The sequence below is a fragment of the Podarcis filfolensis genome (genome assembly GCF_964270895.1).
Source record: "Podarcis filfolensis genome assembly, chromosome: 14".
Taxonomy (NCBI): domain Eukaryota; kingdom Metazoa; phylum Chordata; class Lepidosauria; order Squamata; family Lacertidae; genus Podarcis; species Podarcis filfolensis.
In genome coordinates this window covers 13,153,208-13,176,876 of record NC_139616.1, presented here as the reverse complement: position 1 = coordinate 13,176,876, position 23,669 = coordinate 13,153,208, and the positions used below count along the sequence as shown (strand labels likewise).

General features: G+C 41.6%; 2 protein-coding genes across 5 annotated transcripts in view; both read left to right on the top strand.

The window, feature by feature from the left end:
* The window catches only part of CEP152 (centrosomal protein 152), a 43,055-nt gene extending 25,635 nt beyond the window's left edge, over positions 1-17,420 (top strand). For 3 of the 4 annotated variants that reach the window (XM_083586154.1, XM_083586152.1, XM_083586153.1), the window contains 13 exons: positions 28-156; positions 285-420; positions 1,617-1,808; positions 2,546-2,809; positions 3,380-3,511; positions 4,812-5,465; positions 9,966-10,134; positions 12,170-12,340; positions 12,921-13,011; positions 13,098-13,198; positions 13,802-13,958; positions 15,348-15,451; positions 16,148-17,420. In XM_083586154.1, coding sequence (XP_083442280.1) covers positions 28-156; positions 285-420; positions 1,617-1,808; positions 2,546-2,809; positions 3,380-3,511; positions 4,812-5,465; positions 9,966-10,134; positions 12,170-12,340; positions 12,921-13,011; positions 13,098-13,198; positions 13,802-13,958; positions 15,348-15,451; positions 16,148-17,091 — 3,244 coding nt within the window. In that variant the 3' untranslated portion in view covers positions 17,092-17,420. The remainder of the gene's footprint in view (positions 1-27; positions 157-284; positions 421-1,616; positions 1,809-2,545; positions 2,810-3,379; positions 3,512-4,811; positions 5,466-9,965; positions 10,135-12,169; positions 12,341-12,920; positions 13,012-13,097; positions 13,199-13,801; positions 13,959-15,347; positions 15,452-16,147) is intronic. The other variant, XM_083586155.1, reaches the window with a different exon arrangement.
* Positions 17,421-22,511: 5,091 nt separating this feature from the next.
* LOC310748720 (myc-associated zinc finger protein-like) lies at positions 22,512-23,515 on the top strand (the record flags this gene model as incomplete). The annotated part of the gene is made up of 1 exon (XM_083584562.1): positions 22,512-23,515. The coding sequence occupies exon 1, from the start codon at positions 22,541-22,543 to the stop codon at positions 23,513-23,515; it is 975 nt and encodes a 324-aa protein (XP_083440688.1). The 5' UTR covers positions 22,512-22,540.
* Between the last annotated feature and the right edge of the window lie 154 nt (positions 23,516-23,669).

Below are 23,669 nucleotides of genomic sequence, written 5' to 3'. Positions count from 1 at the left end.
TTTCCTCTTCCTGTCTCCTATCCCCAGATGTGAAAGAACCTATCAGCAACATTATGAAAACATGAAGAAAAAGCTTTGTGAAGAGCTTGAAGAAAGGCATGCTGCAGAGAAAGAAAAACTCACCTATGATTATGAAATGAAGATTACACAGTTAAAGTGAGATTTGGTTTTGCCCTGCTAAGTTAGACTGCCCGAAACTGTTTCACTTTCAGACTCACTGTTTTATTAGAAAAGAACTGGGATTTTTTTTAATCTTTTAAAATGCAACTTGTATGTGTTTCCAGGACTGTCATTGATGAGTTGAACAAAGAGATGCTCTCAGTGAAGGAATGTTACGTCACTGTCTGCAGAGAGAGAGATGAGCAGGAGGCCACTCTGAAGGCAGAATTTGAACAAAAGCAGCAACTGAAGGAAGAGAAGGTAGAAGCAGAAATAATCCTAAGAAAAAAATACTCCAGAGATGGTGATTGCATAGCAACTATACCAGATTTGGTTTCCGAACAAAGGCAAATTCTCTCAGCAATTTGTGTTAAGTAAAATGTTTGGGAATGCCTGAATTGGTGCAGAACAGACATAACACTGGCTGCTCCTTAAGCATAATTAAACTATGGAAGATAGGCTACATAGGATCTTGTACTCTTTCCCACCTGTCCCTTCCTCCCCCTATCCTTCTCTTGTTGGCATTTACTGTGACATTTTATCTGCATCTGTCTAAATATGGCAGCGTATTAATTAAAGTTTAAAGTTGGAAAGCACTTCTTGATGTGAGCTACATTTCACTCACCTTAAGTGCTTTCCAGTTTTAAAGATGTTAGAGTTTTGCATACATCTAATGATTGTGTGAACATATTACCAAGTTATGTATTGGGTGCTTGCAGGATCCAACCCTTAAAATATATAATGAGGACTAAAGGCTCATTTGTGGACCAAATAGAAACCCTAAGTTAAATAGTTTTATTTCTCTTTTCCAATACAAATTTTATATGCTTAGGATTGTGAAATCATACATAGCCCCTTAGTCACATTTAATCGTTGTATATCAATCGTGTTTAGTGGCTGATTTCTGACTCTGGCAGAAACTCTCGTTCCATAGCTTTCGGCTTTATTTTGTATCTGAAGATGCTCTTCTCCATCAGAAATGTAAATATGAAAGATGGATTTTGTTGTACTGAATGACAGTGAATGGATTTTTTTTTTTTGGCCTTCATCCTACTTTCATACGGAAGTTGTCTATAAAGGCATTTCGATTTGTGATCTTTCTTTATGGTAGTATTTGATTCCAAAGCACTATCAATGACCATTTCTTTGTAGAATAATAAAAGTGTGTACACACTTCAGACAGCTCCAAGGTGCTTAGAAACTTTGACAGTGGTGTTTCAACAACAGAGAAAACTAAAGGCAGGGTTAACAAGTTAAGGGCAGGCAGACAGGAAGGCAGGGTGGATTTGATTTAGATCAAATCGATTTAAATCACGATTTAAATCACTAGTCAGTAAGACTAGATTTAAATCACTAGTCAGTAAGACTTGATTTAAATCATTTTTTTAATATTTATTTATTTATTTATTTATTTATTTATTTATTGTTATTTACTAATCTTGTTAAATTTTTCCTAGCTCAAGAAACAGTTATTGAAGGAAAAAGAAGACTCTTTGAACAGGCTAAGGGCTGAACTAGAGGAAGAACACAGGAATTCCATTGTAACAGCCAAGAGCCAATGGCTGAAAGAAAAAGAATCTGATGTGAAGCAGCACATTGAAAATGAAGTGATGATAGTCAAGACCCTCTGGGAGAGAGAACAGAAAGAGGTGTGCTGGGGTTTCTGCTAATACAGTCATACCTTGGGTTGAAGTAGCTTTGGGATGAATATTTTCGGGTTGCGCTCTGCAGCGACCTGGAAGTAACAGAGCACATTACTTCCGGGTTTCGCCGCTCGTGCATGCGCAGACGCTCAAAATGACATCATGCGCGGAAGCGGCGAAACGCGCGCACATGCTGTCACGTTTTACATTTGCTTCAGGATGCGAACAGGTCTCCGGAACGAATCCCGTTCGCATCCAGAGGTATCACTGTATACAGTGAACTGCTTCTGGGATGCTATTTATGCAGACACAAGAATTCTTTCTGAATTCTTTGGCTTTTGCAGAAGCTTGCCATTTGTTCCTTACATTTAAAAGGATAGTGCTAAAATAGATTTGTTTCTTTGTTGTAGTTGGTGGCAACATCCTTTTCTAGTACGTATTCATTTCTGCGTTCATTTCCAGCTTATTTTTTCTTAAGTGATCAAGGATCTTACACACTGTTCTGCTGTTACATTTGCTCTCAGAAAACATTGGCTTAATCATTTCACACGTGGCAAGTGAATTTTTTTGAAGGCGAGGTGCTCTTCTTTCTGCTTATAATGAAAGAAAGAAAAACCTAAGCCTTGATTTCACTTTGATTCTTTTGGAGATTGACAGTATGAAATTTAGCTTTTATGTTTGATAGTTGATTTAGATGTTTCTTAGTGTGCTCTAAAAAAATCCATGTCATTTGTTCCATGTAGATCAAAGACAGAGCTATTCAGGAAGTTGAAAAAGAGTGGCAACATAGACTCGATCAAGCTTTAGAAGAAGCAAAGAGGCCTGCAGTGGAACTCAATGATTATTGCGGCCAAACAGAGTTGTTAACCATCACAGATGAATCACTGGACCAAATGATTGCCGAAGCAGTTGAAAAACAGACACTACTAATTCAGGAGGCACTGCAAGAAAAGGAAAAGGCCCTGAGAGATTGTGAAGCAAGGCACCATGAGAGCATTGCTAGTCAGGTAACAAGCAAACACAACATACTGCTTTGCCCCAAATATGGCCAAAGCATGTGCAAGAAAAATTATAGTTATCATAATACACATTTTCTTAATATTGCCACGCTAGAGTTGAATCAGTGTATAATAGGCACTGATTAATAAGCAGTTCTAAATCATGTGTTTTAAAGCATGTTCTTAAGATGAATCTGACTCTATACACTTTCATTACCTCAGAGTTCAAAACCTTTATATGATAGCTGGTTGTCTAGCTTTTAATGTGCAAATTAGACCATAACACTAAACAATCAGATTGATCTAGATTGAATCTGTGCGAAGCCTCAGGCTTGCATTCTCCCATTTTCTGGTTCTCTCTCCTGATTTTGAAGTTGGCTTGTATTGAAACCAACCACATCTTACATGGGGAAAGGGTCAATATCTGTTGCTTTAATCCTGGGCACAGTTGGGCTACTTTATATCTCATAGATTTCAGTGAGTTTAAGCACCTGCACAGACAGATTTGTAGCTGAAGTCCTTTCTCTTCATTCTGTGATTAGTTGAACATGGACTGAAGCTCCACTTACCCATTTGTAGGTGGAACTGGCTCTGACAAAAGCTCGTGTCAGGTGGCTGCAAGAACTGACTGAGCTTGAGGAATACAAAGCTCACCTGAAGGTAGCCAAGGAAAAATGGGAGAAGGAATGTGAAATCAGCACAGCAAAACAGGTAGTGGAGAATGACTTGCCTGTGATGGGCAAAACTTGGCTTATTTTTCACAGTAGGTTCAAACTGGAAAAGTTGCAGATTTGAGCCCACTTGATCAGAAATGTATGTTAACTGCTCATCTTCAGTAGACCAGTGTTCTCCATAAGTTGTGTTTTATGCTTTGCCTGAGGGAATGGTATGATACATTTTGTTTTGCTAGAGCTCCCACCCTTAAGCTCCTCCCTCAGTTCAGTTCTTGCCATCACTTAAAGTAGACATGGTTTCTTCTCTCTCCTATTTTGATGCTGAAGTTTCTCCTTGCTTTTTTGTCATCCTAGTTTCCCTCTGTTTACTTTAAATCTCCCTCCTTTGTCTCTTTTCCCTCCATTTACCTTAAACCAAAAAACAAACAAGCAAGCCTTCTTTATACTCTCTTCAATTTCGCCCCACTGTTTTGGCATCCTGCCCACAGAAAAGAACAACAAAGAAGAAGTTGTAGTGCATAAGGATTTCTCACTTAACTGGCAAATTGAGGGCAGTGGCCTTTGGGCACCAAAACTGTCTTTCTGCTTTTAGCTTAGCATATGTCCATGCCATAGGTGAATCATGAGACACAACCAATCACATAGATATATCCCTATGCCAACCTTGGAGGTCCATTCATGGTAAGTGACCAATGTTCCATTCTGCTTTCAAAAAGAGACATAGAATAAATTTGTTAGTACAGCTGATGAAATTTTCCAAATTATTATTTTTTCTTTTCCAAATCATCTAGTGTTTTTTTAAAAAAAATCCAGTGCAAGTTCTGTTTACATTATTTAATTATACTGAATTCAAGCTTGAGTGCCACTGAGAATAAGAGTGGCACTTGCCTTGGTACAAGTGCTGGTATTCTCAAATGGGTTAATTTTGACTGGTGCACAAGTAAAGCTGTCCAATCTCCTAATGATGTCTATGTGATCTAGAGGACCATTCAATCTGCTGCTCCCTCGGTATCAGAGATGGGCTTGCATTGTGCCTGCACCTATATTAAAACACTAAGCATAGTTCTACCTCTAACCAGGGCTTTGTTTTGACACTTAACTATGGTTAGGGAGCATGCCTGTGCAAATATAATAGTAATGCTAACAATAGTTACCAGAACTGAATGAGGGCGGAGAAAAGAGAGGAGCATGCAAGCTTGTGTGCACTCCTGAGTTCCTAGCCATCATTAGGACACAAGGCAGGGTTCTGTCTGCACCAAGCCGTCTGTAACCTTTAGAACTCCCAGATAAATTTGTCAGGATATCGCTGACGGGCCATCATGTGTTGCGTTCTTTAGGTGTCACTGGCTCTTTCAGCTGCTGAAGAAAAGTGGAAGAAGGAACATGAGAACACTGATATAGCTAGAGTAAGGACCAAAGAACTTGAAGATAAGGTATTTTCCCTTAAAAGGGAACTAGAACTCAAAAAAGAAGAAATCCCTGCCATCATTAAAGCAGAAGTGGCAAAATCTCGGACTCAGTGGAACAAGGAAAAGCAAGAGGAGATTCTGAGGATTCAAGACCAAAATGAAAAAGATTACCACTCTTTTTTATACGACCATAGGAATAAAATCAATGAGGTGCTTGCCAAAGCAAAAGAAGACTTTGCAAAGCAGAAGAAAGAACTTCTAGATCAAAAAGAGGCAGAACTGAATATGTGTCTGGGCAGAAAGCAACAAGAATGGGCAGCCGGAGAAGCCAAGAGATTCCAAAATGAGATTCGCCAGTATGAAGAAAGGATTCTGGTTCAGGTGGAACTCCTCTTAGATGACATGCACAAGAACTTGGTCAAATGTTCAAGCGAAGAACGTGCTCAGCAACTTAAGTGGATTGCTTCTCCTACCATTCAGATCAATTCCCAGTTCAAAGAGAAACTGACATTTTGTCTGCAAAAAGCATACAGAGCCACTGTCAGTGCCGTTCTGGAAAAAGCCAAGCAAGAATGGAATGAGGTAACATTTATGCAACTTTAAATGAAAACATGTGGGGTTTCATTTAAAAACAAGCTACATTTTGGCTTTCACACTCTGATTATGGACAAGTTTAAGCAAAATAGGGAGCCATGTATTTTTTTCAGAGTTGGGGGTGGGGAAGGATGAGGACCAATTGATGTGGAAATGTTGTAGATAATATAGAATTTGTTAACTATACACGTAAAGGGGGAGGATAAAATAGATTTGTGCAAGTATAGCCTTGCCAGACTTGACTCAATTTGTTTATTTGTATTTAGTCATCACACTATTACAAAACAGGTTTCACAGAATGAAAGTAACACAAGATAAGCAATAGAAGTTTAATTCAGACTTGGATAAACTTTAACATAAGCAAGTTTAAAGTGCTGAATTTCTCGTAGTTTACTGCTTGCCCCTTTAAAAAGGGGGGAAATGTTTCTCTTGTTAAAAACATTCCATTTTAATACTGCATTTTATAAAAAATGGGTTTAAAGAAAACGAATCTGTGCAAATCTGGAAAAAGTAAAACTTAAATGAATAAAATCCAAAAACATACTTAAAATTTTGAATTTCCCAGGCAGGATACAGAATTCTCTCCTAAACCCCCCCCCTCATTACTGTCTTCACAGTTGTATATTTATTTTGTCCATCTAGTGGATGAATTATTGACTCATGGTCAAACCTCTTCACATCTCTCCCTAAAATTTGTCACAAGTATTTCTCTCTCAGTGCATTATATAATGATACAAGATCTTCAACCCACAATAAACTACAAGGACAGGTATGTTCAGAATATGGCATGTATCTGAACCTTCCTTGAAAAACAGGAAGACATCAGATTTAACTGGGCTTTACAAATTAGATATTTCACCCGTCACCATTTATATCAACACTTGTAAAACGCCTGATTTTATGGTGAGTGGGGTATATGTATGTATGGAGGGGTGAGCCTGTAGAGACTCCTAGGGGCTTGAGGTACATCTTTTCACTCAGACACATTTGTATCCTAACCACCACCCCCTCCACACACACACCCCGTGGAACCCTGCAGTGGGGCACAAAATGCTCAGTTGTGGGTGGCAAGTTTGGTTCTCAGAGCAACTGAATGGTTGTGATTTGCTCCATTAAAGACAAAGTAAAGGATTCCTTCAGGAGTACCATTTGGTGTCGAGACTAAACCCGTCTCCCACCTTGACAACCCCAGCTTTTGGAAACGCCCATGGGCCTCACTGAGGCTTGGCCACCTTTGAGAGCTGCATGCTAGTGTGGACACATGTCGCTCGCACTTTATGTCGTTGGTGTGCATTCATAAACACTTGCCACACGTACAGCAGAGCACTTCTCCAGCACACATCTAGATGCAAGGTACACCACACCACACACACACACACCCCGATACAGACATACAGTTGGCTACTCTCACTTTCCTGTCCTTAATTGGTGAGCTCATTGATGAACTAATTCAGGTGGTCTTGACACCACAAAACAACCATTTCACTAGGAGGAAAAACAACACACACTTCAGACAAATAAAGCACAGACAAAAAAGGCAAGAAAAAATGGTAATTCCTCCCCAGCTCCCATCAGTTCTGCAAAAATGGGAAGGACAGGGACCCTGGGGGGGGGGCACCACAGGGTTTGTGGTGTCTTGGGGTACAGTGGTCCCCATGGGCACTACAAAGGGGACTCTCACATTAATTACTCACCCCATTTGAATAACAGTTTTATTCAGTTGTTACCAATTTGTTGATCTTTATTGAGGAAGCACTTTCGAATAATTTTTCCATTGCGCGCATTAGATTTAATTGCTTTTTGTATTTTTAATTATGCATACTGCTTGTGGCAAGCCCTTATAACCACTCTGCAAGTATAAATTGCTGTCTTATTCCTTAGTGAATTGGATAAGTGAATTTAATGAGCATCCCCACCCCCTTTCCTCCTCTTACTCATTGTTAAATTCATTAAACACCCCTCATTTAATGAAAAGAGCAACTGCACCATAAATTCCTTATAAAATTCTCCCCATTATTCATTATTGAATTCGTGTTTACGTCAAATAGGTGGTGATGGTGGTTGTTTTAAGTTGCCACTCTGGCCTGCTTTCCATCATTTGCTCTCTTGGCTGCTCCCTGAATAGATTGTATTTATCCATCAGGAAAGTTATAGCCAAGTTGTTCAGTCTTCCTATAATTGGCTCCCAGCTGCTCCCAGAAGAGATTGTCTTTCTTTCACAGCAAAGCTATGTGAAGGCTGTAGCAAAGTTTTTGGAGTACAGTGGTACCTCGGGTTAAGAACTTAATTCATTCTGGAGGTCTGTTCTTAACCTGAAACTGTTCTTAACCTGAAGCACCACTTTAGCTAATGGCCTCCTGCTGCCGCTGCACCGCCGCTGCACGATTTCTGTTCTCATCCTGAATCAAAGTTCTTAACCTGAGGTAATATTTCTGGCTTAGCAGAGTCTGTAACCTGAAGCGTATGTAACCCGAGGTACCACTTTACTGCAGAAGTGTTCTCAATAAGGAAGCTGAAGGAGCTACCGTATTTTTTGCTCTATAAGATGCACCAGACAACAAGACGCACCAAGTTTTTGGAGGAGGAAAACAAGAAAAAAAATATTCTGAATCTCAGAAGCCAGAACAGCAAGAGGGAGTGAAGGCAGCAATCCCTCTTGCTGTTCTGGCTTTCTAGGATAGCTGCGCAGCCTGCATTCGCTCCATAAGACGCACACACATTTCCCCTTACTTTTTAGGAGGGAAAAAGCGAGTCTTATAGAGCAAAAAATATGGTACTTTGGGGTGGAGTTTTTGGAGCTTTTGGACATTGTAGCCACACTGAAACTGACCTTAAAAGTTACGTGCTTGCTGGCCCACATTGAATGGTCTACCTAATAAGGTCTTATACCCTGTTTTGAAAAGCACCATGATACAGAAAGATATAACAAAAAAGGGATTATTATTGTTCTCTTTCCTTTCCATCTAAAGAAAATATAAAGTGAGTACTACATCTACCACTGAACTCACAACAAGAACTTTAAATAGATTTTATACAGATATACACTTTTCATCCTATTTCCCTTCATGCCCCAGAGAAACAAAAGTTTAACACAGTTTAAGAGTGGTTGAATATTGAATAATATAAACACCAGTGGAAAGACAGAAGTTAAAAGCTTGATTGAGCCATTCTGTAGAGTTATATTGATTTGCCTGATGTCACCGAATTCCGCGCCCTGTCATTGCATTCCAAACCTCTTTTGTTGTTGCTAGGGTGAGTCCACCGATGCTGTTACATATGAATGTAATCTCAAGTTTAACCTGTGCTGCTCTTTTTAGTTTGGGGAAAAAACGCAGTGGTGGCAGTTAATGATATATTCTGTTGTGGGGGTGTGGATTATACTTTACTATAGTCCCTCACTGTAAAACCTCATTCCACCTGTTCCCTGATCAATGATGATCAGATAGTATTTGGCAAAACCAAGAAGAACAGAATATCAGCTTTAAAAGAAAAAGGGGCGGGGGGAGAATGGAGCACCAGGAATTTTTACAGAGATGAATGTGGGGGCCTTTTTCAGTGCATCATTACAGAGAAGATTCAAGAGTGGGTCACCCTTGATCACATTCCCCTCTGCATTATTCCGGCTCCTGTGACAGCCATGACTTTGTATTTAGCTGTTAGTCTTTCTCCTCTCCGCAAGGTGAGGGATTCTTCAAAATGCTGTGGAAATTAAAAATCGTTGAACTATGTCCGTATGAAGAGCCTGCTCTGTTCTGCAGTAGTGAGACAATGTTTGGACTGTTTTCTTTCATTTGTTGTCATGAAGCCTTGCAAACAAGTTTTATCTCCTTGCATATACCGTTTTTTTCTCTCTCTATAAGACTCACTTTTTCCCTCCTAAAAAGTAAGGCGAAATGTCTGTGCATCTTATGGAGCGAATGCAGGCTGTGCAGCTATCACAGAAGCCAGAACAGCAAGAGGGATTGCTGCTTTCACTGCGCAGCGATCCTTCTTGCTGTTCTGGCTTCTGAGATTCAGAATATTTTTTTTCTTGTTTTCCTCCTCCAAAACTAGGTGCGTCTTGTGGTCTGGTGCGTCTTATAGAGCGAAAAATACGGTACATGAATATAAATCTGTCTATATATAAAGACAGATATAAAAACTCCACAAAGGGTTTCTTTTCTTGCTAGAAATATTTTTAAAGCTGAAGAGGAGCATTTAAGCTGAGTCTAAGAATATTGCCCAATCTTTGAATGAATATAAATATACCATTTAATATGCTTCTTTTAAACAGTGTGGTGCAATAGATACTTCATGGTCTAGCCCTTAGAAAGCTAGGTCCACATTCCTGCATAGCCATGGAGCATGTTTGGTGGTCTTGACGACTAACTTTACCCTAGTCTTTTACAGGCTTGTGAAGATAGAGAATTGTAAAATGCTTTGTACACCTAAATAGAAATTGATATTAGTGGCTCTCATATGGAACTTGAATTTGTGATATCTTTTCAGAAACATGAGGTTCTGGACTATAATTTCAAAGAACCAGGGGACTCCTGCTTACACAGCAGTGAAGGAGAGACAGGAGACAAAGCAAGACCTTCCATGTACAGCGTTGGACAGCAAGTAGAACTACAAAGGATGTTAAGGAAGCAGACACCTTTGCAGGAATCTGAAATGGGTATTGATATTATTTCCTTCTGCCTTGCTTTAATCTTGATATTGGTTTGTTTCTTTGTAAAATAACATTTTTATAGTAGCAACTGGATATAACTGGATATAAACAGCATTGTACAAATACTGTAATACTGACAGCCGCCTGCTGTTGCCCTTCCCTCTATTTCAGGCATAGGCAACCTTCGGCCCTCCAGATGTTTTGGCCTACAATTCCCATGATCCCTAGCTAACAGGATCAGTGATCAGGGATGATGGGAATAGTAGTCAAAAACATCTGGAGGGCTGAAGGTTGCCTATTCCTGCTCTTATTTCCTTCTCTGATGGCATCACGCAAATCCTAAGCACTACCTCTGATTTCCAGAGACGGGAGTATTCCATGCACAGACTGGGCTTTCAAACCAAAGATTATTCCATGTTACAAAGGAACCATGATTCTTCTCCCTCAAACCCTCTCACCCTCTGAGAGGATTTGACAGAAGTTGATAGGCTCTCAAAATCTACAACAAGCGGACAAAGACATTTAGATAGCCTGACTCATTGTTTGTCTCTTTTCATCCCAGATTTCAGGGGGATTCTAGCACTTCCAAAGCCAAATTGTTTAAAGCTTGCATTTCTGTGGCCTATGACACTTACCTAAACCACACAGCATGAGAACACTCTCTTGTAGGGCAACAGCTACATCTTTTCCTTTCTTCAAAGCTGTCATGTGGAAATTGCGTACCATGTTCACCATACTAGACATTGATGCATCAGCGGAGGCCGCTTTTTAGAAGAAATTTCTGATCTCCTATTTTATTTTTTTTCTGAAAGGGAGTTCTTGGTCCTTCTTATTTACAAAATAGGAATCAAGGATCAGCAAAAAGAGAGCCAAAATCCATGAATGTGGTTTTTCCCCTAACATAGCATTTAGTAAACTTTCATACTCTTTTAAAAAAGCAAACCCCTGCTATTTGATTCTTAATCATTTTCAAAAACTTTAACGCTTCATATTCCTACCGTGTATGATAATTTCCTCCGACATTTCCAAAGTTTGTGTGCATGAATGTTTTGAAATTTATTTTATCGATCACCATTTTAGTTATATACCACCTGCAGATTAATTTGCAACAATTCTGCTAAACAGCCTTATTTTAAAAGAACTAGCAGCCTCTTATGTGGTATTGCTTCAGAATTCTAAAGCGTGGGGGTGGAATCAGTGCAGCTTTGAAATCAGTGGTTAAAATCACTACTATTTTGAATGGTTTATCAGCTATCTTGATTCAAAATGGCACCTAATTGTATCCAAACATAAATTGAAAAACTTCTCTTTAATCTCAGGAACCATCATGCAAAATTTGATTTGACAAGAGGGGTCCAAATGTAGAAGCATAGTTCTCAAGATACATGCTTGTTCTGTAAAAGTGCAAAACACTTCCAATATTACTTCCTTTATCTTTTTACCAAATTCTAGTTTACCGCCCTATCCCTTTTCTTTTCCTCCTTTCTTTCAGAAGTTTTCATCGCTTCAGTTAAGGTCCCTTTTATATCCTCTCCATGGAACAGAAGTAGGGAGGAACCTTTAAGTGACCAGGCTTAACTGAAAGATTGGTGAAGTGTTCTCTGTGTATTAGATACTTCATTCACCTCAGAACAGAAAGAACCTTCACAGTAAATGTCAAAAAATCATTTTTCCTTCAACAAGGTCAGGAATGGGGAATCTATGCTCCTCCAGATGCTGTTGGATTCCAATTCTGATCAGCCCTAGCCAACATGGCCAGTGGCCAGGGATGATGGAAGCTGCACTTCTACAACATCTGGAGGGCCATAAATTCCACATAGCAAGACCCCAAGCAGCTGGGAAGCATAGAATAAACGTGACTCTGGTTGGTCTATTGGCTGATTTCCTTCAACTAAGTAAGATATATAGGTGCTAGAAACCTGTTGTAACCACACAGAGGTTCCAGAAGAATATAAGAAAACAGTAGTTTCTGGCCTCAAATACAATGGCTACCAATCCACGTTTTCTAGTTTTCTTAACTTTTTGTGTTGATTAACTGCAGATTTGAAATACAGGAAAAGAGATCCCTTGTCCCGAGAAGACATTTGTTGTGAGCACTGTCGCCAGCAGCTGGAAAGAAAGGAAAAAGAATGTCAGGATTTGAAAAAGAAACTTGATAAAGCTTGCAAGCACCTCCAGCTTGCAGTCAAAGCAAAGTCAGAGCAGTTCCAAGGTTTGTGTTCTTATTTGTCAAGGTAGAATTATTATTGGACTATACCAGTGATGGCCAAACTCGGCCCTCCAGATGTTTTGGGACTACAACTCCCATCATCCCTAGCTAACGGGACCAGGGAGGGCCAAGTTTGGCCTCACTGGACTATACCATCTCCAGCCAACACTGGGTATAATAGGAGTTGCAATCCACTGGAGTCATTTTCATAGAAGTGTACATCCCCAGGTGGATGAGGTCCTTTCTCGGGTGCCACAATCCAAATCAAATAAGTTCTAAGACTATGAAAGAGAAGACACAAGTTGATAATGTTACAGTGTCTTTTTAGAGTGAAGTGTTCAAATCTTCTTCCCTCGCATTCCCACTGCATGTTCCTTCTGTAGTATACCAATGGTTCTATTTGACATAAATTTGAAATGCCTGGGCTGTATGTTTCTATAGGGTTTCCGTAAGTTTTTACTCAGTTCTATATAGAATTCTGGCAATGGTGCCAAATTAAGATAACAGAAAAATTCCACACTGATTCCTATTTAGATACCCAGTTAAATTAACAATTTGTAATATTTTTGTTCTGTACTTTTAGAAAATGAAAAAATTGTAGAGGCATTAATGGAAGAAAACTCCACAATGAAGGACGAACTTGATGATTTGAAGTTGGCCAACGGTCCCCCAAGGTAGTTAAGAAAAAAAAGAGTGAACTATTTATGGGTGCTTGAAACTTCATACTCAGTTTGTGTACTGTGTTTTTGTGTGCTTATAGATCATCGTCAGAGGGGAGTGTCTCAGGCCCTTGTTCCTGTGATGGAAAAGCCTTGGAAGAAATGCGTTGTCAGTATATTAAAGCAGTGGGCAAAATTAAGAGTAAGTGCTAAAGAAGTTCCTAGTATTTCAGTAACTAGTTTCCCCCATCTGCATGCTTTACAACACAGTAACTGAGGCAAAGGAACGCGGGTGGCGCTGTGGGTTAAACCAGAGAGCCTAGGACTTGCCGATCAGAAGGTCGGCGGTTTGAATCCCTGCGACGGGGTGAGCTCGCTTTACTCTGTCCCTGCTCCTGCCAACCTAGCAGTTTGAAAGCACGTCAAAGTGCAAGTAGATAAATAGGTACCGCTCCGGCAGGAAGGTAAACGGCGTTTCCGTGCGCTGCTTTGGTTTGCCAGAAGCGGCTTAGTCATGCTGGCCACATGACCCGGAAGCTCCCTCGGCCAATAAAGTGAGATGAGCGCCGCAACCCCAGAGTCGGCCACAACTGGACCTAATGGACCCTTTACCTTTAACTGAGGCAAATTACCAGTAAGATTGAATGGCTGCAGTGTGGGTCCCATGATCCCCTGTCTTTTCTGCACAATGTGTTTCATAAACATTGATCTTTTGTTTGTATTATTGAATATTCACTTCTGAAACTCCAGTTGCATATCTCTGGAGCATACATTCTTTATTTAATTTATACCTTGCTGTTTATAGGTGACATGCTTCGTTACATACATGAAAGTAAAGAGAGAGCCGCAGAAATTATTAAAGCAGAAGTTTTAAGAGAACGTCAAGAGACAGCCCGGAAAATGCGCAAATATTACCTCATTTGTCTCCAGCAGCTTTTGATTGATGATGGAAAGCATGATGGGTGAGGTATTTCTAGTTGTATTGGTTGAGAAGACAACATTTTTCATACACTTGTGCTTGATATCCAACACTGAGTGAAGTTGGCTTGTGCTCATTTAGCAGGACTTTCTCTTCCTTTCCTCTTGCCTGCACCCGCTTGGCCTCAGCCTCAACCCCCACGCCATCTGCTTTGGAGATATGCAGTTTGTGCAGGGAAGGCAGTTGAAAGGGAAGTCTTGCTATGCCAGTGGAAGACCATTCTGCTTGCAGATGGACCCCATTGTGGTTGTCAGCCTATATTAGCATGAGCTACAGAGGAAGCGAGTTAGAGGTCTGCACAGCCTAACTTTATGGATAGTACCGTATTTTTCTGTGTATAGCACGCCCACCATGTATAATATGACCCCTTTTTTTTTGGACTGCAACAAAAATGGGGGAGGGGATTGCCCAAAGTTGTTGAGCTTCTTTTGGGGAAGATTGCCCACAGTTGTTTAGCTGGGGCGGGGGGCGCCAATCACTGCAGCCTTGCCGCAGCAATCAATCACACATCCAATCGCTGTGGCCAATCCTCTGCTGGCTGCTGACACCAATTGCCCGTCCCCCCTCTGCTATCCGTATATAAGACGACCTGCAATTTTATTATTATTATTATTATTTTGCCTATTAGTTCTAAGAAAAAAAATACTTTTTTATACCTGGAAATATACGGTATTTTTAATATTGCTTATCAATAATGGTATTATCAATGGCAATGCTCTCCAACCAGAAAATGCTGCCAAGCAGAAATAGGTTGCTCAAAGCACCTGTGGATTTTACCAAAGTCACTATCATCCTTGCTCTGCACGAGAAATCTTCTACTTTCTGCTTTTCCGCTCATTGATTGAGACAGACAGTAGCTGCTCTTCTAGCCTGCACTTGGACAGATCACAGTTCATGGGCTCTGTTCTCATCTCTCAGAAATCCCATCCTGTCGTATAATTATTTTTTACAATAGTGAGGAATTATGCAGATATCCCTAAATCATTCAAACTTTGAAGCTACAAGGGAATCTTTTGAGTAGCCAAACTTTGGAGAAACCTTTCTGTGATATATATATTAACCTTTATGTGTGGTTTAAAGGTGAAGGACCCCTGGATGGTTAAGTCCAGTCAAAGGTGACTATGAGGCACTCATCTCGCTTTCAGGCCAAGGGAGCCAACGTTTGTCTACAGACAACTTTCCGGGTCATGGCTAGTTTATATTATTTATATATATATATTAATTGAAGTGCTCAAAGCCTCACTCTCTTTCTTTTTGTCCTAACTTCAGATGGCTGGAATGGCCCTTGTAATTTGCTATTCTAAAACAGTTGTCAATCAGATTAGTCCTGGAAAGGGTGGACTTTTAAGACCTCTTACTGGTTTTCCCGCAGGCCTGAGAAGAAAATAATATGTGCTGCTGGCAAACTTGCTACAATGGCTAAAATATTAGAAACACCTGTTCGTAACGCATTCCAGAGCAAAGTTACCCACTCAGGTACAGTAATGTGAAGAATGCCTATCTCCTGGTTTTCTATACATGTCATTTGCTTTTGTAGTGAGGGAAGATCATGTTTGCTTGTGTGGCTTATAGTACCCTCAGTTGGGCCTTCTGTATATGTGAAGCACTTTAAACTCATTGAAGGAATTCTTTTTAAAATATATGTGTGTTTATTGATTTTTGAGGATACAGTTGTAAAAACTTAATAAGATGTAGAACATCTTCGATGTTTAGAAATAAATATAGACCGATGGGTCAGAGTTTATATCAAAATGAAATCAGATCAGAAGCCATTATTGGCAGCAGTGGCGTAGCGTGGGTTGTCAGCACCCGGGGCAAGGCAAGTAATTTGCGCCCCCTAACCCGTGGATTTGCGCCCCCTAACCCGTGGATTTGCGCCCCCTAACCCATGGATTTGCCCTAACCCCAGATGTTGCGCCCGGTGCGGCCCGCCCCCCCTGCACCCCCCACGCTACGCCACTGATTGGCAGCAACAACAAAATCAGTTAATTGGGGAAGGGGATAGTCCGAGAGTCTGTCGGGGGAGGCAAATACCTGCCCCCCCCATAGTGATGCACAAGTCGTTGGAGGTTTCTATAATATACTGTTGTTGGTTATAAAAAAAATAATTCCTCCAAAACAATTACATGCTTGATTTTAATTTCTTTTTACTTTCCATTCCACCTTCTGTAGCCCAGTCTGAAAATTCCAAGCTGCTCTCTGAGGTTGAGAAACCTCAAAGAAATTATATGCAACAACCCTCGCCAACCCTAGTAGAAAACCAAGTTAATGTCAAAAAACCCAGTAACCCAGCTACCCAGAAACGTATACCTTGCAGCTTACAACAGCAGCTCGATGCTGAAACCCACTCAGTTGCAAATTCCCATACCCAAGTTGGTGGGAGAGCTTTTAAACAGCTGGATGATACATCACTTGGTGCTGTATCAGTGGTGGCATTCAATGAAGGTAAAAACGTAGGCAAAGGTCAGTGCCATGCAGTCAGTGATGCTGCGTTCCAGAATCATTCCACGCGGATTTCTCAAGCAAAGCTCCAAAACATTCATCCAACTAGCGGAACAGGAGATAGCTCTGACTCCAGAGCAGCTTGTGTAAGATTTAAGAACCTAAATGAAAGACCAGTTGTTACAGAACTTGGATGCACTCAGTCTTCTAGGCATCAGAAGTCAACTTCTCAGAAAACTCAAGTCTTTGACATTCAGGAAACTCCAGAACGGGATGAAGGATGCTCTTCTGATTGGAGCTTGGTCAGTGAGACTTTACACATGGATGTGTCTCTGTATCCTCTTCAGAAAGCACATTCCAGTGCACCAGGAGAATCCCACCCCAAGGAAGATAGTTCTGGTTTTTGTCTACAACCTGGTGGCCACAAAGACAAGACAGGTGTTACAAAGAGCCGAGACATGGGCTGCAATGAAGGCAATCTGGCTATGAATCCTAGCTGTGTACCATCTTTGAATGTGAGCAAATTAAGCCCTGCCGATCCCTATCTGAGTGGTGCAATGTGTTCAACAGCTGGGAAAAGCTATAGCCTTCTGAATTCAAGGAAACAGAAGCAAGATGTTTTGGCTTTTCAACAAGATAGTGGCTTTGACAGCCCACAAATCAACTTTGATTAAGCATCATGGACTCTCTGGACAGTCTCACAAAAGAGATACTTAAAAATATTTAAATGAAAGCTGTGGAGGAAGCCTGTTGTGACAGTCTTGTGAGTGTTTTTTTTCCAATTCTTAACTTTCCCTTTTCGACTGTTACATGAACAGACCGATCATAAATATTTATGCAGGTTTGGGATATGTCTTAGCTATCTGTCTTAGACTGTGTATAGTGTGTGTGTGTGTTGCGTTTTGCATATGAAATTATCTATTTTTATACCTCAAGATTAGTGTGCAGTACAGTGCAAACTTTTTTAATTTATATGGCAATAAAACTGACACCTTGTGATCCGAATGCACAATTGTCATAGAACTTTCTTCAAAGTTGGGGGTACCTTTCATTTATTTAGTACATTCATCACCCTTTTCTCCAGAGAACTGGCAGACATAGAGTTCCAGGGCAGTCTTCCAGCTGGCCAGTAGCCAGACCCAAACCCACTTAGCTTCAGCAAAGTTAACTATGTTATACACCTTCAGACCATGCCTTGTATGTGTGAAATGCCAGGACATGGAATCTTAAACATTTCCTTTCAAATATGTAATGTAAAAAACCACCTGACATTAGGAAACTCCAATACCTAGAGGCATGTGAGTGCTATTGGGTTTCTCTTTCCAGAAACAGCACTGCTATGATGTACATGGAGGAAACTTCCTCAGGAAGCAGATCCTGGCCATCAATTAAGCGTTGAGGAGATGCCCAAAGTTCTTGTGATGAGATTTCATTTATGGTATACCTAAGGTCCAGTTTATGTGTCCGTGTTTTTGTCACAAAATGCCCAGCAGTCAGCACCAAGCTGCTTTATCATATAAACAAGAGGGTGCTTAATGGGAAGGCAATGTGTTTAGTTAGCTGGTTTGCACAGAACGTTAAACCATTGTGTGTGTGTTTGTTTGTTTTTTAAAAAAACTGGTTTAATGTGACTATGAGTGTGGTGGTGCACAATATACAGTGCTCACTTTGCTCCTCCCCTACTCCTACTTATGCCATACCAGTGGGAAACAAGGCAAAACCAAGTGGTATGCTAAGGGAAAAACCTGGGCTTATTGCTTGGAGAGTTCAAGCATCACGATAAGCTTGTTTCCCAGTGACTCAGCAGAAGCAGGGGAAGAGCACAGCATTAACTACATGCACCAGCACACTGCTAATTTATGCTAAACCATAGTTCATTGTAAATCTGTTATATTGCCAGGTGCTAAGTGCCTCTAGCGGGACGGGTGTGGCGCTGTGGGTTAAACCACAGAGCCTAGGACTTGCCGATCAGAGTGTTGGTGGTTTGAATCCCCGCGACGGGGTGAGCTCCTGTTGCTTGGTCCCAGCTCCTGCCCACCTAGCAGTTCGAAAGCACGTCAAAGTGCAAGTAGATAAATAGGTACTGCTCCAGCGGGAAGGTAAACGCCGTTTCCGTGTGCTGCTCTGGTTCGCCAGAAGTGGCTTAGTCATGCTGGCCACATGACCTGGAAGCTGTACGCCGGCTCCCTCGGCCAATAAAGTGAGATGAGCGCCGCAACCCCAGAGTCGGCCACGACTGGACCTAATGGTCAGGGGTCCCTTTACCTTTAAGTGCCTCTGGCATCATATCAAAAACCTTTTGAATGGGACTTTTTCTTCCAGGTGTTTTTCACAGAACAGTAATTTATGTGTTTCATCTCATAAAACGCCACTTTTCCAGGTACTTCCAGCATGAAATAAGTGGCATAGAAACCTATTTTTTATGTGCCTTTAAGCAAATTTGATCACTCAGAGTTGATTCCTCTCACCCAGTGTTGCAATGAGGACTACCATTGAAGTTTGTGGTGTCAAGTGTGTAGTTAAGGATCCAGAAATTATGGTGTATCTGAGCTTTGCTCCCGCCATGCAAAGAAGGAAGGGCCAATAAACTAGTCTGTGTCAGTTGTTGACATTCCTCTGTAACTATAATGGAAAAGAATCTGCAATAACCCTTATCAAATTCCTAAGCAGCAGAATAGTTTCTTTAAGAGAAGTTGACACACAACCAGTCTTAAGGAGGAAACTACATTATAAAGATCTAAACCAGTTTCCAGGTTCCATGGTACAGATGTACCTGTAGAAATTAGTCGCATCTGGTTATTACAGGTATATGCTTCAGTAAGAGGAAAGACATTCACAGCAATGCTGCCATTATTCAATCAGTGTTTCTTTTTTATATTAAAAAACCCAACTGCAGTTCTCTCTCCATCGTTTGGTGCTACTAAAGCCACTAACTGGTGTAAATACAGTTTGTTCAGTTAAACTAAAATGTGTGAGGTTTTAAAAAATGTTCATGGTTTAATGGTACTCTGCTCCCACCTAGTGGTTTCTTGTGTGGATCCTTTGAAACATAATTCCTGAAAACGTTTGAACAGTGCAAGTAAGTGATGGCGCATAACCAATTTCAAAATTTGAATGCTGCAGGAAAAGGAAATAATCTGGGGCACCATCCATCCCATCACATGTGTCTGCAACTCCATCTGACTTTTCCACAGCCCCTTTGCTGTTGTGAGAGAAAAGGTGTGTATTTAAGGACTCTGTATATAGAAAACATTTGCCTACAAAATGCCCCCCCCCAAATGCCCCTTTCCATCAGGTACATTACAGAGCATGGCTTGCCTGCAAGCAATTTGCCACTCCTTTTTTATATCTTTTTTAAAAAGAAAATCTGTATCCTGCCTTTCCATGATAAACAGTGCTCAATGCAGCTTCCTGTATTAATAAAAACAATTCAGTGTAGAACAATACATTAAAAACCATAAAAATGCAACAGAGTCAGACACACAAACTTATATCTTCAGTTAGGAGCTAACCCCCAATAAAGCTTGCCCTAACTGTAGAAAATAGAGAGCAAGGGGGCCAAATAAACCCCCAGGAAAGGGGAGTTCGGCAACAAGGGTGTGACCATAGAGGAGGTCCTCTTAGCTAGTTTTGGAACAGTCATTATTAAGTCTGAGAAGGGCCTCACCATCAGATACTAGGGAGAAGGCACAGATGGTATGGGAGGAGGTAGTTCTTTATATCATTTAGGCCTTTTATAGGTAATCACAGCACTTTGAAACCCTCCCAGAAAGGTACTGGCATTCCAGAGCCAGCATGAGAACATAAATTTATGTGATGCAAGATATAAAGTTTGTAAATGAATAATGACACATGCAAGATTCCCAGCAGAAAGTGGCTACTCTCCATCTCACCCTTGTGCATTCTTACTTGTGTTTCTGTAAATTGTATGGCCTTTCCTCAAGCTTCTTTCCATACCCCGTGGCTCCCTATGCAAAAGTATTGTCCTTTAACTGCAGCTTCCATTTCTGTGGAGGATGCCACCATTATTGGATGCTGTTGGAAGGACTTTGCTGTAACCCACAACTTTCTGATGATGTCTTCAACTGAACTCCTTCCTTACTGTTGTCCCTATACCCAAGAAAGCCTTCCTTTTAGCTGTTGCCCTTGCCCAATTGATATGGTGCTCCCACAGTAGTCTGGGTCACGTGATTCCTCTGGCAATTGTTTCTCTCTTGCATGATGCTCTAGGCACACGGTCAAAGAATTGATGTTGGCTGAAGCCTTTAAAACCCCACTCAGCAACTACTTTACCAGAGAGTCATTTAGAGAAGTTTGATGGCCTCCCAGCAAGTACCATCACCAATGCCGCCACTCCTGCTATGGGTTGGCAACCAAATCAGAGGTGCCTGATTTGGTTTTGGGTCCTACAGTTGCTGATTCTTACTTGGCATGGATTTAGAGCAGAGTGGGAGCTACTAGAGTTGAGGGTACATTTAAAGGGGCCTTAAGATGAGAACTAGCATATATCAACACATATGCACAATCGAATGCTGCTAATGCTGTTTGTTTACTTCGTTGAGTCTAAAATCTACCAATTTTAGGTTTCCTTTTTCATAGCTTTACTCTTGAGAATCAAGAATTGGTGCAAAGAGCCTTGTGTAAAGAGATCACCGCGTAAAACTGCTATACATGTGGCAGCATAAAAGCTGTTTTCTCTGGTGTACCTTTTATGCAGGAAAGTCGGTCTGCGGAGTGAAGCATTAGATGCGTCTAGCGGTTATAGCTAATCAGGTGTATTGTTCGCATTCTGGGCATGAATTCTTTACCACCCAGTTAGTGGAATCTGTGGCCATGCTCCACAAACATTTTGCTGGTTCACCTGAAGAAAAATGGCTGGAAGTGGGGCAGGGCTGCAGAGAGAAAGAGGCAGGTGAGCGAAGGGGTAAACAGCACCCCCAACCTGAGAGAGGGTGTGTCAGAAGGAAGATGAAATAATATTGATTTATATAGATTAGTAATTTTGTATTAATGTAACTTATGTATATGTAACTATTTTTGGTAATACAGTGGTACCTCAGTTTAAGTACTTAATTCATTCCGGAGGTCCGTTCTTAACCTGAAACTGTTCTTAACCTGAAGCACCACTTTAGCTAATGGGGCCTCCTGCTGCTGCCGCACCGCCGGAGCATGATTTCTGTTCTCATCCTGAAGCAAAGTTCTTAACCTGAAGCACTATTTCTGGGTTAGTGGCGTCTGTAACCTGAAGCGTATGTAACCTGAGGTACCACTGTATTTTGTTTAAGTTGTGTGTTGTTCAGTTTTTTTGTACGCTGCTTAGAGTTATTTTAATATTAAGCACTATAGAAATTCAATAATCGATAATCAATTTCTCCTACAAATGTGCCTTTCTCCATCACCACTTTGCCTGACTCTTCGCTGTTGAACATGTAGGATGGTATTCATGTAAGTTTTTCTCTGACTGGATTTGTTGAAACTAATGAGCACGACTTAAGTTTGGTCCCTTATTTTCAGGGGAGCTCCTCCATAACTTGGCTGAATACCAGCTGCATTTCCTCCCTCAACTTCTGTTAGTTTTAAAAATAAAATGTGTGTCTAGTCCCTCACGTGTTATGTAATAAGGAGATTAAATATATACATAGTTAATTGATAAAAGTTTTAAGGCGGCTGCCTTCCAGCTAGATCTGCTGTTCTTAGCTTTAATTCGTCTGGTTGTGATTGAGTGTTTTTCTCCCATGTTGAGAAGCTGCAGCCTCGGGCTGTTTGCCACCTTTTCTGTTATTGCATGGTTCTTTTCATGAACCACATAGAAGTTGAGTGGGAGTAGAGCAGGTGCTCTGGTTTGCTGCAACCTCATGAGGAACACAAAGTAAATCTGCTCTTCCAAGCTACAGAAGACTTAACACTTATTCAGAAGCGTGTGTGTAGGACTGCAGCCTTAATCAGAGTGTTTAGCAGTAATTGGAAGTCTCAGTGGGTAAGAGGGGCCCTTTCTCGGCCCCACATTCAGAGATGGGTAACCTGTAGCCCTCCAAATGTTTCTGGACTCCGAACTCCCAGAATCTTTTACCATTGACCATACTGATAGGCTGAACCCCCCCTCCCCCGCTCGTTGCCGCCGCCATGGACCCGAGCAACTGGAGCAGCTTCATCTTCCAGCAGAGTCATACACAGAACCCTCTGCAGGTTGGGACCGAAATCCAGTCCAGATTTTTTGCTGCTCAGGGCTGCAGTCAAAGCCCCTTCCAGACTGGCACCACAACAGCCCCTCCCCAGCAGACAGCCACCCCTGCTGAATCCCTCCAAGTGGATCTCCTTCCAGTCTTGGCTGCAGCCCAGGAAACAGCCGCTGCGGCTGCTGTGGTTGCTGCCGCTACTGGCTCCGCACCATCTGCTTCCACAGTAGACATGGCCGCTTTGAAGCAGCAGCAACCTTCTGCTTCTGAGGGTGGTGGTGGGCAGGTAGCACCATCCTCTCAAACTACACAAGCCCCAACCTCCCAGGCGGCTTCTGCTACGCAACAGCAAAGTGATGCCCAGAAGAAGCCCAAGAGCAAAGGTCCCTACATCTGCTCCCTGTGTGCTAAAGAATTCAAAAATGGCTACAACCTGCGGCGCCATGAAGCCATTCATACGGGGGCCAAAGCTTCTCGCGCTGGACCCACGACCATGAAGATGCCCACCATGGTCCCCCTCAGCTTGCTTAGTGTTTCCGCCATCGGTGGCACAACAGCAGCAACACCTGCCCCTGCCGAAGGTGCAGGAAACACAGCAGGGTCAGGAGCAGGGCTGGTGACCACTACAGCATCAGGCAAACGCATCCGGAAGAACCATGCTTGTGAGATGTGTGAGAAAGCCTTCCGGGACGTCTACCATCTCAATCAGCATAAGTTGTCTCATTCAGACGAGAAGCCCTACCAGTGTCCTGTCTGCCAGCAGCGATTCAAGCGGAAGGATCGCATGAGCTATCACGTCCGTTCGCATGATGGTGCTGTGCACAAGCCGTACATCTGCAGCCACTGTGGAAAGAGTTTCTCTCGTCCGGACCATTTGAACAGCCATGTGCGGCAAGTCCACTCGACAGAGAGACCATACTGATAAGTCCAGTAGTCAGGAATCATGGAAATTGAAGTCCAAGAACCTGGAGGGCTGCAGGTTCCTCATCTCTGCCTTAATTGGTCATATTCAAGGCCCTTTCTCTTTCTTCCCCCACACAATACTCTTAACATAAAAATCCAGCATGGAGGTGGTA